This window comes from Pelobates fuscus, chromosome 3 (assembly GCF_036172605.1).
Source record: "Pelobates fuscus isolate aPelFus1 chromosome 3, aPelFus1.pri, whole genome shotgun sequence".
NCBI lineage: Eukaryota > Metazoa > Chordata > Amphibia > Anura > Pelobatidae > Pelobates > Pelobates fuscus.
The window spans coordinates 186886651-186903875 of NC_086319.1; the positions used below are offsets into that span (position 1 = coordinate 186886651).

The 17225-nt window shown below is 38.1% G+C and overlaps 1 protein-coding gene across 1 annotated transcript in view; it reads right to left on the bottom strand.

The window, feature by feature from the left end:
* Nucleotides 1-17225, bottom strand: part of VWF (von Willebrand factor) — a 180074-nt gene that overhangs the window by 48980 nt on the left and 113869 nt on the right. The window contains exons 32-36 of the mRNA XM_063447819.1: nucleotides 16901-17065; nucleotides 16118-16161; nucleotides 15026-15203; nucleotides 6115-6335; nucleotides 705-894 (exon numbers count right to left, since the gene is read on the bottom strand). Of these exons, the coding sequence (XP_063303889.1) occupies nucleotides 705-894; nucleotides 6115-6335; nucleotides 15026-15203; nucleotides 16118-16161; nucleotides 16901-17065 (798 nt within the window). The remainder of the gene's footprint in view (nucleotides 1-704; nucleotides 895-6114; nucleotides 6336-15025; nucleotides 15204-16117; nucleotides 16162-16900; nucleotides 17066-17225) is intronic.

The following is a 17225-nucleotide window of genomic DNA, read 5'->3' on the forward strand; positions in this document are numbered from 1 at the left end:
GTTAAATAAAGTCCCTCGACCCTCATTTTCCTACAGAGCATCGCAATTATGGAATAACCTCACAGACAAAGACTGAAATCTTCATTCAATCTAAAATCCTTTAAGAGATCTATGGCAACATACATCAATACAGAATCTCATGGTTAACAAGAGAAATCTTAATGTATCCTTCCTGGTAAAATATTCAATAAATAAATAAATTTAAAAAGTTAGATGGCTAATGTGGAAATAGCTTAGCTGAATTGCAGCAGAGAGGTCAGGATTTAGGCCCTGTGAAGAGCCAAGTTTTTGTGAAAGAACTCAAAATTTTTTTTGCACAATACAGCACCAAATAAGTTACCTGCGGGATATTCAAAATTCCTATGTACATTTAAGTATCAGAGATATCTGGTACCACTGTAATGGCCATCATGCATGTTTACCTCCAAATGTCAAGGTTATCAAAAAAAAACTTGGGAACAAATTCTAGGAACACCATTGCAAAAAGGTTCTGAAGGAGGACTAGATTAATGTTTGGCCTGTCCAATAGTGCTCCTGCCTAATGCCCCCACCAAATTGCTAATGTATTTTTTTTTTTTTTTTTAGCTTTTTTGGAGCAACCATAGTTTAATAAGTTATCTAGTCTGCATATACATAGTAGAAATAATTTTACATAAAACTTATTTTTTCCAGATAAATTAGAAAAGTATACTTGAATTACTTACCACAAAGGCCTAGTGCTTTTGACGAAAATACATTTTTGTTAAGCTGGAGCATAAATTCATTGTTCATTGGTGTAAATGAAAGCTTCAAATTCAGTGTGGGAATATGTATCTCATTGATATAGCCATAATCAATGACTTCATATTGGTTGCTTCTATAAGGGGTAGTAACCAGTGTCCCATTAACAAAAACCTTAAAATTAATAAAACAGTTTAGAAACATAACAAATAACTATTACAGTACATAAGGTATTGTGAAAATTTCAATTTTTCTCTTTTTCAAAAATTGCACAAAAATGTTTCAAAGGAAAATCACACTTTTTGTTTTATATGCTGACTAAATGACATGTTGTTACTAAGCTTCGAGGCTGTGTTAAATATGTTAGTGTTTATAAGGGTGAATAACATAATAATTAAATTAATTATCATTATCATACCACTCCGAAAAATTATAATGAAAAGTCTAAAATAGTCTTTGCTACCACATGGGTAGATAATACAGAGTTGGCCAAAAGTCAGAGTTGTATTTGACAGGTAAATAACTTTGTTAGTAGTTAATTTTTTGTTGTTGTACATATTATATCTGAGCCTTGGGAGATGCAAGTGAACACAAATGAACAATGAGTAAAAAAAATGTAGAAGAGCTTACAAGAAATTCCCAGATTAATTGGCGGCCACGTCCGCCAGACCTTTCAGCTCTAATTACTTTCTCTGGGGATACCGAAAGGAGCGTATGCAAGTGAACAAACCACATACACTTGAGCAGCTCAATTAGAATATCCAGAAAATCAAGCGCTAGAGACTTAAACATTAACTAATATTGTGAACAATGCAATCGAAAGAGCCTGGCTTTGCAAGGCGGCAAATGAAGGTCATTTAAAAGATGTCATCTTCTGTATCTAGTCAAACAAATCTCATAGTCAAACAAATCTCCATACAGATATCATTGAGATTGGTTCTTTAATAAAAATAAAAAAAAAGTAATTGAATCCTCAAACCCTACTCTGAATTGTGGGCCACCATGTAAAATAGTGCCCCTAATGTTTGTCATGCCCAAACGAATGATAACTTTGAAAAGAGTTTTTAATATAAATGTCATAATAGTATAAATAAAAAAATATAAATAGCAAACATAAATTTGCACATAAACTAAAATAATGCTTGTTAAAAAAAAATACTTTTTTATTTCAGCAACAACCAACTAAGATAATATGTTGCATTAGGACTTTAAAGACAGGAGGATAAGACTAAGCCTTCTTGTTAAAGACTAGCAGACATTTTTGCAGTTTTAAAGTAAGATATTCATACCCCCAAAGCCAGAGGAAGACGGTAACATTTTACTCATCCAAGTAAAGCTCAGCTGTTTTATTTTATAATTTTTTTTGTTTTATATTTTGTAGTCTGTAAATGGATGCACTCTTTGAGCATTTTAGGAAAATTGCAGTATATTTGGGCAACATGCAATATGTTCAGCAAGCCATATTTTTTGGTATTGTGGCAAACTTATTTTGCATCAAATTCAACAGCTAATTTTTATTTCCATTGGACATCGGTAACCACTAGGCCCAGAGCTTTATATTTTAAATATTCTGCCAGATTATATTTTTAAATGGGATAGATTTGCAGCACTGCATATTTTAACAGCAGCTAAAAGCACTATATCAGGTCCTTGGAAGTCGTCACTCTCACCAAGAACCGTGCAAATTCAAGAAAGATTGGAGAGATCAAAAAACTATGAGGAAATAGCTAGTAGGTTGTTGGGGTTGTTCAGGGCCTAAACAGTTTGGTTCACCTTATGTAACAGGATTTCAGTCATGATTACACTGCACATAAAGAAGGTTCAGGTCTGTTAATTGAGCATTGGTATGTTTATCTGTGTTTTTCTTTGTCTTTTTTTCTAACTGTGTGTAACCAAATGTATTTTTCTCAATAAAAATTTTAAACATAAAAAAATTAAATTTGAGCAACATGATTTTTATAGCTATAATAAATATATTCTGACATTTATTCTCTCCATATAAAATACTGTGACTTAATTATTATGATGATATATGGGATATGCCTAACCCATTGTCAACAAGAAGTAAATAAAACAAAAAAAATATTGGAAGCCTGGTATAAACTGGAAGCAGATTCAGTGGGGGTAACACACCTAGAGTATTTATTATGGCAAAATATCAATGACCAAGAATTTACCTTCCTCAATGGCTCAGCAATTACGTTACAACAAACTATAAACCAATGGCAATTAATCAAGAAAGAGTTACATCTCACAGATAAAATTTATGGGGGCACTTATATAATGATTTTAGAGAAGTAACTTCCAAAAAATACAAGTATATATGATATTTGCGACAATTCTATTATTCTTCCATATAATGATTTGGCAACTAAATTTAATATACCAAGCCAGGGAATATTCAACTACTTACAAATTAAGAGTTTTTTAAAAGATCACCTATTAACGCCATATGATGAAGGTCTGTTTAAAAAAAAATTTGGTGGCAGGAATGTGAAGAAGATATGCTCAACTACTATGAAGCTCTTAAACACTAGATTCAATCTTGAGTCACCACCAGCATTAATAAAATGGGAGAAGGAACTAAATATATCAATAGCATATAAAGAGTGGTATGCCTCTTCGTGTAATATCAAAAAAGTATTCATTGCTTAAATATCTTTGAGACACATATAAAGATACTCGAAAGATGGTATATGGTCCCAACAAGACTATTTAAAATTTCATCTAAAAACTGTCATTTGTGTTGGAGGTGTAGACAACAAGAAGGATCCATGGTACACATCTAGTTGAGCTGCCCTTTAATTACTCAATACTGGGAGGAAGTTTATAACACTATATTTTATTTGAGTAATGTTAACTTGGTTATCTCTCCCAAGGTTTCCCTCTTGCATTTGAACTGGGGTAATATAAATTTGAATTGCAGAATTGTGACTACACATTTTCTGATGGCAGCTAAAATTGTCTTGGTAAGAAATTGGAAATCTACTATGTCCCCTCAAGGTTTTCTCTTTAGATCTCAATTACAATATCAATTTGAAAAGCTGTGCACTTCAATATAAATAAAGAAAAAAAGCTATTTAGTATATGATAATTTTATTAACAAACTAAAAGGGATATTTTAAGATCTCCAGTATGGATGTAAATATGGGTTCTAGTTAAACCTTAACCCCTTAAGGACCAAACTTCTGGAATAAAAGGGAATTATGACATGTCACACATGTCATGTGTCCTTAAGGGGTTAAACTGAAAAATTGGTTATAGTTAAATATGACTATTGGCTGGCCGCCATGTATGAATGTAGTATGAAAGGATTGTGTCTTAGTATTGACTTTTAGATAGCTGGTAAAAATTTTACTTATTATTGTCACAATGTATGTATGTATTTTATATATGCTTTGTATTGTTAAAAACAAGAAAATTGTTCTGAAGAGATAGTAAATAAAAAAACTGAATATTGATCTGGAATATAATCTACCAATTAAGATGAGTATACTTTGCATTAATGTTTGCAAAGTCTTGCAAAAATATATATTTATTTATAAAGTTGGAGTGCAGTCGAATCTCTTGGATCCCCTTTGCCCAAACCCTCCCCCTTGCCCCCCACCCCCATTACTCCTAAATAAAGAATGACTTACCTTTTTCTAGGGTAAAAATATGGGTGAGTTTCTAGTCAATAGAATGCTTCTCAAAGAGAAGCATTGTGAGGCATGTTGCATACACAGTAATCACCATTCTATGGCTGCATTGCTTCTCAATGAAGCACTGAATCCAATGCTCCACTATGAGAAACATTGCGTTCCACTTTATGTTGGAATACAAAACACTAATTGGTGACTGACAGTTGGGAGGATGCAACAAAGCACCTTTACAAAAGTGACAATTTGTCTGAAAAATCTACACTTAAATAAAGTGGGACAGCAGACACACTCATTTAGCCCATAAACCACTTCAGCAAGCTGAAGTGCTTTTGATGTTTGGAGTGTGCTTTTATGTAACAATAAACACATAAATGAATTGAGCAGCCTCTTATATTGTTGTATATTTATTAGCCAGTCTTTGAAACTTTTCTTTAAAAAGAGAGAAATGAAGATGTTGCAATTTTATTCCCAACTATAACACATTTCTTCTTGAACATTTTAAAGTATGTTTTCCTTTAATTGTGAGACATAAGCAGAGGTTAAGACTGGGAGGTACCCTCCTTTCACCATTTCAATTAAAAGAATTTCATGAGAAGCTTAAATCACCAGAGTTACGAAAGCCAAGAATAACGAAACATAGTTGTAAGTGAGTCGCAAAGACCAAATATAAATTTGTATATGTACTTGCAGAAACTGGCTGTAATCCATTTAATCTAAGTTGCAGTTGTACGACAATGTTTTCCTAGCATTTATTGAGGCGTTATTTGCTGGCTGTTTGAGATATTTTCAGTGATGCATCATCAGCCACTGCAGATTACTCACACATTGCAGTGAGCATGCCAGAGGTCGCTTGGAAGTCAACATATATTATATTATACAGGGTATCATCAAAATTCCAGCCTGCCGCTGACACTGAAACACATGACGTCTATGTGTCTCTATCAAGAGTGCACATTATTTCTCATTTTTATAGCTTCTTTTTTTCCTCTACTATTACAATACATATTTTTGTATTTATTCCAATCATTATTACATGTTAAGTTCTGGAGTCTAAAATACTTTGGTACTCATTGGTCCTATTGTGAATACGGAAAAAAGTCTGATAAATCCCCTAAGTCCAGCATTGGTGTGTGCCCACTAAAGTCTAACATTGAAACTTAAAGGGACACTGTAGGCACCCAGACCACTTCAACTCATTAAAGTGATCTGGAAGCTGTGTCCCTTTTGCACTTAGTGCTGCAATGTAAAACATTGTAGTTCCAGAGAACTGCAATGTTTACATTGCAGCTCTAAGTCTGCCATCTGTGGCTGTCTACCAGACAGTCACTAGAGGACTTCCGGAATCCAGACTATTGGTCCCTTATCTGACGCTGGAGGTCCTCATGCTGTGCATGAGGACCTCCAGCATCAGATTTTCAACATAGGAAAGCATTGGTACTGGATTCAGGTAAGTGGCTGAAGGGGTTTTAACCCCTTTAGCCCCGCTGGAGGGGAGGTGCGAGGGAGGGTGGTACTCCAGGAGCCTATAGTTCCAAGAAAAGAGGTTTGTTTTCCTGGCACTATAGGATCCCTTTAATTTTTTAAATATTTGGTTGGAAAAAAGTAAAATGCGGACAAGAAAAGAAATCAAAGGAAGTCAACAAACCCTTCCCATTACCTCTCCCACCCCCAAAAAGGCAGTGTTATCAAATGTCTTTCAATACAAGTACAATAGGCCATTGTTTAAAAAATGTATTCAGATATTGTAAAGTACCTTCATGTTGTTCATAAGTTGTATAGAGTGATGATTGTACTTTACGTTTATTGAATTCATACATATATGATGATTTTCTGAATCACATTCACTGTTCTCAAGGGTTATTTCAAGATTATGCTCTTTGTCATTCAATAACACATAGGAGCATTTCCCTAGAAGTTTAAACTGAAGCCCATCAAATGTTGCAATATGCCATGTTGAACTTCCAATACATGTGCCTGTTAAAAAAAAATATATAAACACTGGTTACTACAATTACTAATAATATTACTTGGAAGAATCAATCGACATTTACAAAAGTTGCTTTGTTTTTATGACAAGTATTTCAGTAGAAATGTCAGTGTTAATTTCACATAACAGAAACAAAAATGGTCTTTTCATTGACCATATTTCCCCCATTTATTTGTCTTTTTTATACAATCCCCAACAACACTTTAATACTGAAATGAATCATTGTCTGCAGTACATTAAAATTAAAATGTATGTTTAGGTAAACTATAACTAGACTATTAATCGTATGTTTCCTACATAAGCTACCATGTATGGAACTCCTCTGAACATTTCTCCCTGCTCACATTTTAATATACTTGCAACGTTTTCCAATAATCACTGCAGCTACAGGATTACAAAATCAATAAAATACATTACCACCTATAGATGTGTACTTCACATTATGCCCTCAATTTAATACTGTACGGTTAGAAAAACTTTCAAAAAAATGTAGCTACAAAAATCCCTATAAACTTTAATGGTGACATCTGTATATAAATCATTTGGTAACTTTTTCTAACAGTATTGAATCGTTTGGAAAGCTCATTAATTTGTGTGTGGACAGAGTAAATTACTATTTGAAGTTTATATGAAAAGGCAAGTTTAAAAGAAAAATTAGATTAAAACATTTTTACTCTAAAAACTAGGTGTATGCAGACACAGACTTAATGGAATTCAATAAAGAAGATGGTAACAGCTCCAGTTTACAGCCCCATTAATGGAAAAAAAAGGTATTTTAATGCACAACTGCAAATTCTAAATTCTAGTTCTCATAAATCTTTGCCTACCACAAGTCAGCCTTTCCCATTTAAGATAATGAAATTTGTTGTTTGGGCATTTTAACGAACGCTGGTATTTCGTTTACCTGTTCTTTCGTATGCTCCCGAACTGCTACGGACTTAGTGATTATAGTCCGCAGTCCGGAGCACTGATTCGTACGTTCCCCAAGAATCAAAGTGCAGCATACAAGTAAATTCCGTGGTTCGGCAGTCACATACCCAAACATCAGCCTAGACTAGATGAAGGGTACAACAAGAATGTCTTTATTCAGGTGAGCTTTTATGCAATTCAGGGATATAGTATACATGCATACACAAAACCTTCCACAACACGCCCACAAAATGGTTACAAATTCCAGTGTCAGCATGACTAGGCATAAAATACAAAATATCAAAGACACATAAAAATATACATTAAACTGGGCGTGGCCTGGATCGCACCAAGAGCAGTCGCATGCCTGCGGTGCTCCCGAGCAATAACGGCGATAAATGCAGTTTAATAGATCCCCACGACGACAAACCGACTACTTTTCAGCCCCCAAACTCAACGACAACATGGGGAAAAGAAACAAAAAACTGAAACGGAATAGATGATCTTTTCCTGGCGAGGCCTAAACCCAAAATGGCGGCGACCCCAGATCCCCAAAGCTCATCCTCGGAGGAGGAAACACTAGATGCTCCAGATCCAATACTGGAGGCTACAGACCCCATCCCGAGCTTATCAATGGGTAACCTGAAAGCCCCGGCCACCAAGGGGGACATTCTGCAGAACCTGCGCACCTGGTTTTGCTCCGACATGGCGATTCTACAGGAGGAAGTGACCGCCGTCACGGGCAGAGAGAGGGTTGCCGAGGAGGACATAGCCACAATGGCACAGTGCCATCAAACTACGGAGGAGAAGTTGATACACCTCCAGGCCTCGCACCACGCACTACAGGCCCGGCTGGATGGCCTAGACGACGCAAGACGTCGCCCCAACATAAAAATCAGAAGCATTGCCGACTCCATTGACGACAAAGAACTTCCACAACTCACCCGACGCCTCCTAGCCACAATACTCAACCCCAAACAGGCGAAAACCGTGCTGGTGGAGGGCGTACACAGACTCACCAAATCGCCGAGAGCCCCCCGCGGAAGCCTCCCGTGACGTCCTTTTTCGCTTCCAGTCTACCCGGGATAAAATTGGGGTAATGGCGGCGCTCGGCAGTCGGAGCCCATACCACTTCGAGGGCATGCAGCTCACTTTCCTGCAGGACCTTTGCAGAGCTACCCTGGCCTGGAGACGGTCAGTACAACGAGTCACCACAACCCTAAGAGCGGCAGGAGTCGGGTACCGATGGGGCCCATCCATGCTCGTAGTGACAAAGGGAACAACAACTTACCGACTGACGTCGACAGAAGATGCAGGAACTTTCCTCCGTAAACTAAGAATCAAAGCCATAGACTCCACCAACCCGACTCCTAACCGCACCTGGGATGTCCCCAACATAGTCCCGTTTATACCGAGACCCGCTGCTGACACAGGCTGAAGCAGAGGGACATGCAAGATGCAGCCATCTGACGTTGGGGCCCCCAGACCCAAACCGACCATATGATACCTGGTCACAGAACTTTTTACTCTTCTATACTTATATTTTACATAAGACTTGTTTTGTTGACCATGATTTTGAGTACCTGCAACACTACCAAATCTTGCACACAAGACAGATTCCCATCCCCCACTTCTGGCGCAGAGTGCACTCTCCCTCCCCCCATAACATACGACACACGCAACTGACAGGCCAGAGGATATATGGCCGCTTGACACCTCTTATAACCACGAGGGTTTGACAGTATACCCCATAATCACAACCGAACAGTGCCATGCTATGCACACCGATATGGTTGAAGCACACCCATACAGAAAACACACAATGGTTGCTAGAGACACCAATCCACCCCCACCAAGGAGGTGAGCAACCATTCCACCCGGCCGAGGACCATACACACACTCCTCCCTTCCCATTACAAGTGAACATTCCGACGACTCTACCCCTACCAAGATGAACACAATAGAAGACGGGGCTACAATGGTCATTAACCATATGCATACTACATCGCACAAACAATACTCGACTTAACTTGACCACCAGAAATCAGATAAGCCCAGTCATTAGGACTGCAAAGTGTCCCACTCCATTGTTAAGCAGGTGTACTGTATTCTTTTACCGAGAAAGAGACACACATTCCCCCCATTTATTTTACTTTTAAGATCAGAGACCCTAGACTCACCTAGCGTACTTATATTCATAAAATGTGCACTGTACTTACCTGAATGTCCACATAAATGTTATATTATGCTTAATGCCCAGGTTGTACCAGCTGTTGTGGCAGTGCAAGCCAGCTTGTTTATTAAATGCACAAAAAAAATAAAAAAAAATATATATATATATATATATATTTATACATTAAACATATTGGAACCCCCATAAATATTACATCCCCAGAGAGCTTGGATCTGAGCGCCCAAGTTGTCCAAATAGCGCTCAGATCCCACGAACACAGCCGAATTACCCCCGGGGTAAAGTTTTGACCGACAGCTCATTAGGCTCCTGGCCAAAAAAAGTTCCATAGTTTCAAGGGTAGCAGTCGGTCAATTTCGGGTGTTCCAAACCTAACAAAATCATGAATGGTTCCTCTGGCTCATAGGCAGCTATAATTCTCATTGTTCGTGTGAAAAAAACTACCGAACAGCTCTCTCCTGGCAAGTCTGTGAAAGCAAGCAGGCGTTCGTGAAGTTGACCGGTGTTCACGGGGTCAAGTGTCCGACTTGAAGTACCAGACACGCAACGACCAAGCCCCACTGCCTCCTTTCATTGGACAAGATGGCCACCGTTTTCTCCAGCACGTGGCGTTCGGTTATATGAATGGCCACAAAACAGGGAGAGCTCTTAATCCTGTGGTTTATTTGTAGTTAATGAGCCAGGGGGGTGGTCGGTGTTCGGTAGGTTTATCTACCGAACGCAGGGAAAGTGTTTTCTGTTCAGGAAACCATAAAATTAAACCAGGGAAAGGTCTTGTGAACAGAAGGCAAAATACTGATTTTGGCACAAAGTATATGGCCCATAGTCGGTGGACAGGAGGTTGGCTTCCAAACTCCTCCAGGAGTTCATGGCAAACATCCAGAGTAAGGGGCATTTATCACATATCTTCAGCTGGTGAGCGAGACCGACCATCTCTACTCGCTGTACCGCTGCCTGGTGATGGGTAGTGGGACTGACCATATCCACCCCATACTTGCTGCTGCTGGGGAAAGGGACCGAAAACCTCCTCTCCCGTAGTCACCCAGCTTATTCCTTGTCCTGTATCAGGGGCCTGCTGCTGAACCGAGTCTATTAGGTTCTGGCATTCCTGCTCCAACTCCCACTCTATGGTAACCAGGAGGGTGAGGTCTGGCCCCAGCCCAATGGCTCCTGGGTACAGTGCCAGTAATAATAAATAGCCCAAAAGCGCGACTCCACCGGACTGCCAAAATCATCATCCTCCTCAAAGGCCTTCCACAACAGGCACGTGCCATCATATCCCTTCCCCCCTGGCTGCACGCCCTCTGCCAACCAAGTGTCTTGCTGGACTGCTTGCCACCATAACAAGTCATCCAGCATCATTTATCTCTTGACCAGGAACTCAAGATACCTTACCCACTCCGTCAAGGGTTGCTCTCCCACTTGTTCCTGCCAGCAGTGTGCTGTACTTTAAAGCTTCTCTTTCCGCCAAAGCTGTGCTACCTCCAGGGACTCCTGCCAGAGTTCTCGCAGTATCCATTCTCTCCAGTTCAGTTCCTCATCGGCTGAAATGGGGACCTGCTCCTGTGCCAGTGTACCTTGTAGTCTCCACTGGAGCTCCTCCTCATATGGGGACACTGCCTGGGTGCTAGCTCGCTCCATCTCCCGAGTTCCTCTTTGGACAGGGATGCTGCTGGACTCTTTACTGTATTCCCTCATTCTGTAGTTCCATTGGAACGCTCAGATCCCATCGCTTGCCATCAATGTAATGAACGCTGGTATTTCGTATACCTGTTCGTACGTATGCTCCCAAACTGCTAGGGACTTAGTGATTAAAGCCCGCAGTCCGGAGCATACAAGTAATTCCAACGGTTCGGCAGTCACATACCCAAACATCAGCCTAGACTAGATGAAGGGTAAAACGAAAAAGCTGAATCTATCACAATATCACAATTAAAGTGCTTAAATAAAATAAAGTGTATACATGTGTAATTGCACTAATTCTCCTAAGATAATAAAGTGCTTAAGTGAGCTAAAGTGCATGAATTGAGACACTGAACTTCCCTTCTAGCAATGGAGTTACCCAAAGATCTCCTCAAATCTTCAATCAGTACAAATACAATATATAAGGTTTGTCCAGCTAGGGGATACAAATGCAATGTATAGGGTTAGACAAACTATATATTGCATTTGTACTAGATGAAGGGTACAACAAGGATGTCTTTATTCAGGCCAGATGGTGGCTTTCATGCAATTCAGGGATATACACACGCCCACAAAACTTCCCACAATGCGCCCACAAAATGGTTACGAATTCCAGTGTCAGCATGACAAGGCATAAAATACAAAATATTAAAAACACAAAAATATACAAAAAACAGGAACCCCCATAAATATTACATCCCTGGATAACTTGAACCTGAGCGCCCAAGTTGTCTAAATAGCTCTCAGATCCCACGAACACAGACGATTTTCCATCGGGGTAAAGTTTTCTCAATTTCATGAGTTCCAAACCAAACAAAACCATGAATGGTTCCCCTAGCTCATAGGCAGCGTTTGTTCTCCTTGTTCGTGTTAACAAACCTACCGAACAGCTCTCTCCTGGCAGGTTTGTGAAAGGAACTCTTTGTCGTTGAGTTCCAGACACTCATTGACAAAGTCCCACTGCCTTCTTTCGTGTGACAAGATGGCCGCAGTTTTCTCCAGAATGTGGCGTTCGGTTATACGAATGGCGGCCACACAGGGAGAGCACTTAATCCTGTGGTTTCTTTGTAGTTAATGAGCCAGGGGGGTGGTCGGTGTTTGGTAGATTTATCTACCAAATGCAGGGAAAGTGTTTTCTGTTCGGGAAACCATAAAATTAAACCAGGGAAAGGTCTTGTGAACAGATTGCAAAATATTGATTTAGGCACAAAGTACATGGCCCATAGTTGGTGGGCAGGGGCTAGCTTCCACACTCCTCCAGGAGTTTGAGCCAAACGTCCAGGGTAAGGGGCATTTGTCACAGGCATACCTCACTGCAGCAGCTCAACATCTTGAGTTTTTTTTAGCAAAGTTAGGAACTTAAAATGTAAGTATCTTCTTTATCTTTGCAAAAAACATAGAATCCACATATGTGTGATGTTCTTTAAAAAGTTTCCTACCCGCTCACCAGTTATAAATTATCAGTATGTTGTGTTAGTTTATTTTCTTAGATTCAGACATAAATAATATTTAGTTAGCAAATAAGTACTTAGTTAATTGAAAGAAAATGTCTGGGGAAATGCTCATTGAACGAACTCAAATGTATTTAAATTTCCACTTTGACAATTGACATACAGCATCCATTGTCTTTGTTTTTGACTGTAGAATCCATTGTAAATGTATGTGATGCATAAACAGTTCATTTTCATAAAGAGATAATTTAACAAGAATCCTGCGGCTTTTACATACATAACTGTGTTTTGATTATTTTTCAGCAAGGAATCAATAGACTGCTTTTCAGAATTGTTGGTTTATTGACATCATTGATACAGTGAATTAAGAGTCTCATCAAATACACTATTGTAGATAAAGCCAAGAATGCTGAATAACTCTTTGTCTCAATGGACCTTGCATCAATTCATAGAGCATAGGACATTTCCATTCACTGAAGTTGATGATTTATTTTGAAGCAGCATTTTTGGCCAGAGAACTGTGGTTTTGAGGCACCCATTCCAACCTCTTTTGTTGAATCCCTTACTTTACTGATGGCCTCAAAAATGCTTGCTCAGCAATTTGGTGCGATAAGCAACTGTATGTTTTCTCTTTCTCCTCATATCCCTTGGTTGGGCTAATCCAGACTAGATTTCAGGAAACGTAGACTGAGCAAACTATAAACTACGGCAATTTCAGATTAATTTCCTAAATGTGTCCTAAATGATTATTATATAAATTTTATTATGAAATATAAAAAGTTCCTGAAGGTTGACCTAAGTCTACCTTTTGTAAGGTACTGTATGTAAATAGCCTATGAAGAATTATGTCATGCTAAAAATAATTTCTGCCATCTGCATGGGATGTAAAAACAAGACTCAATGTCACATGTAGCTGCAATGTAATTCAAAGAATTCCTGTGTACATGCAACACCCATGTCACATCTAGCAGCCACATACAGCGGCTTATCCGTAAAGCCCATCTTAGGGGAATCAAATTCAGAAGAACTTTAAAAAGTCTGCTCCTTTTGATTTTGATTTTCAGTTGTGAAATGTTGCTTAGTCAACTTCAAAACAAAGGGGGATATACTTAATATTTTCAAAAGTTGCCAGTGCCCTATTTTGTAAGGACAATCCTCAGCACAGATACCTCTAATTAAACTATTGGCCCACTGGCCGATAACTGGTGGTACCTAACCGATTTCGAGATTTTTTTTTAAATCAAGTCTACTATTACACCATACTTTTAATAACTTGATACCCAGTATGCCCTAATTCAAAAGTCATAAGGGGATGCACAAAAATAATGAAAGCATTAAAGGGTGACATTTAGAAAGGTAAAAAAAAAAAAAAAAACCTAACTGGCTAAATGTTCATATAATAAAATGTTTAAGATCTGAGGCAGTCCAATGTTAAATAAAGCAGGACTGTAAGTACAATAGTTTAGCAATTAGCTTTCATTTGAATGCATCGCTGTATGGTTAAACTGTGAATGTTTACAGCTAAATATTTGCAGTACATATAAGATTAGATCATGAAATGGCTGGGATTTATAGCAACATCCAAGCTGCAGTTTGGAGTACTGGGAAGACATTCAGAGAAAATACATTTTCAGTAAGCTATTTTGATTCCCTGGAAATGCATTTTATGACTTGTCCTGCCATTAGAAACAAATAAAATACAATGTAAATGGTTCTTTACTAGTTCCAGTTAAGTACTCATAGCCTAATAGAAAAGGGACTGGGGGTGAAAAAGACACACAATGGGGCTGGGGGAGAATATACACACAAAGGGACTTAGGGGAGAAAGAGACCCACAAAGGTGCTGGGGGGAAGAGACACAGAGGGGCTGTTGAAGGGGAAAATGAGAAACAAAGAGTTTGGGTAAAGGAGATACACAGAGGGGTTGGGGAAAGGGAAAAGAGACATGAACCGGTGTTGGGGAGAAAGAGACACACAAAGGTGTTGGGGAAGAGACACACAAAGAGGCTTTGGGGAGAAAGAGACATACAAAGGTACAGGGGGAAGAGACACAGAGGGGCTGGGGACACAAATAGGTTCGGGAGAAAGAGACACACATAGGGACTGGGGGTAGAAAGACACATACAAAGTTGACACATTTTTTTTAGGGGAAGTGTGCAAGTAGATGGTCTGGCCTATGCACAACATATTTTAGCTCTGGACCTGCCTGTGAGGAAGCATTGGATTGCTTAGTATATCAAATTCAAGGTGGGAAGACTACAGTGAGAGATTAAGTAAGTCTTACCTTGTAATGCTTCACAGGGGGAAGGAGGGTGGAAGTTACAGTAGCATGTTAGCTTTCGGAATACATATTGGATACTAGACCAGATATTAGATATTAACGTTCTAACATACTCTTAGGATACATATAGGAACAAAATTCTGTTTTTTTAATAGTACTTACATGGGCATGTCCAACTACAACCACATGGTTCACTTATTTTAATTGCTGCCATTTGATTTGGGCACAATGGCTTGGGAACGTTTTCACACCTCACTCTGTTACTTTCGATGCTCATATTTCCACCTGATTGACATGTCACTGTGTAACATTGGTCTAATAGTTTCCATGTTTCCCCAGGCTGATGTGACAGAAAAACAAAAATTAACAGTAAAACAATAAACACAATAGACAATGTTTTAAAATCTATAATTCCACTTTTAATTGGCAGAAAAGTTAAACACCCAGTAGACAATTTATTGCTTCACAATTTGGCACTGAAAAGGTTAGAGAATTATTTCATGGTCTTGTGTTTTTGTACTATTTCATGTTAATTAATGTTCTAGGGGGGTATGCCTTGCTAAATTTCAGATTTGTTTGACATTCTGTGTAAACTTTACATCAGCTTTTAATTTTAAAATCTAAAACTATATATGCTTATGTCAACCATTGATGAAAAAGAAAATAACTAGTTAAATGTAATGACTACCATTCAAATTCAGATAATAACAAATATTAAGTAATTTAACATGTCAGATAGTGCTTCTTGCAATAAATGAGTAATGACAAGGTCTATCCAAAAAAAAGAGAGAAATTAAACATTTTGTAACAAATTATTTAGTAGGATTTTACATAAATCGGCAGAGTTAAAGGTGAACTGGCACTTACCAAGATTTTTAATATTATGTTTACTTAACCTACATTTCAAGGAACAATTTAAACACCATAACCACTATAGCTCGCTGTAGTTATTATGACGCCAGAAGTGGTCTGATGTGCGCCAGTGTTAGGAGTGAAACTATTTTTCAAGGGTTTGACTTTTTACCTGGGGTCCATCGGGTGCTGGTATCAGAGTGCTGGAAGTTCCTAAACAGGAACTTTCCTTAGCTCTCTAAAGCTAAGACCTACAGTAAAAGGCTTAGCTCACTGGACAAGAGTGATCAGCTGTCTAAACGTTGTCTACCTTTCTGAATGGCTGAATAAACCCACATTGCACCTCATATTATCGTGTGCCGAAGCCCTATTCCTTATTTATGAGTAATAAAAATAGCATACCTTTCTAATTTTGCCATCTTCATCAATACAAACATCATCAGAACCTGAAAAATTTAAAAAGTAAATATACTGGTTTACATGAGAAGATTAAAGAAATGTAAATAAAATAGCAGCAAAAGAACCACTGTTGTGTCTGCACCTCTAGTGACTCAAGTCTCAAGTGTTACTTGATGAGGGACACAGTCTTCCACAGAGTCCTAGGTACTAAATTTACTATATGCTGTTACCATTGACTTTATTTATGGTGAATGAACCTTTAACATTTCGTAGGAACATTATTTTTTCAAAACAAACATTACATTTTCTAGTTGTGATCTCTTTTATTGAATTCATTCTTGGAAACATTACTGGAATATATAAATTTTCCAACCTAACGAGAAAGTCTATTTTAAATAGTTTTTATTAATATTTCACTATGAGTTAGCGCGTTATTGTGGATATTTTTTTACATTTTGTTAGGGAGTTTAACTGTCACAAATCCTCATTGAAGTCAACAGGCATTTATTTTGGGATTTAGCTCAGACTGTTTGACAGATATAAGAGTAGGATTATACATTTCAAACCAATGTCAATTGGTTTGATGTTTGCGCAATGGATATACATTTTCAGATGGAAATTGCAACAAAAATATTGAATCATATTTAGGAAAACGAGCGTGCTTGTTTCCTGTTTTGAGAGTACCGTTTTAGCCTACAAAAAAAAAATGAAATGATTAATATTTTGCTAGTAAAGAAATCATATTTTCTATCACATAGTGTTTAGTACCAAATTGGTAACAATTACCATAGCAAAGCTTTTGTATGAAATCGTTCTTAACCATCACCATAGTCGGTAGTTGTTCGGTTGATTGTAGCTTGATGATTTTCTTGTTCGCTGATGGCCCAGCAAGAATCCTTAACTCATCTTCATCATATTTGGGTCCAATCCCAATAGGGAATATAGACAGTTCTTTAAAGTAAGGTGAGAAGCATTAATACAAATCAGTCATCAATTATAGATGTACATGTGATACAATACCTGCTACATATATTGCTATAGGTAGAGCAATATTGTAATTATATGATTAATGTCTATTCTGTCCTCCCAAGAATGTATGTTATAGGACACT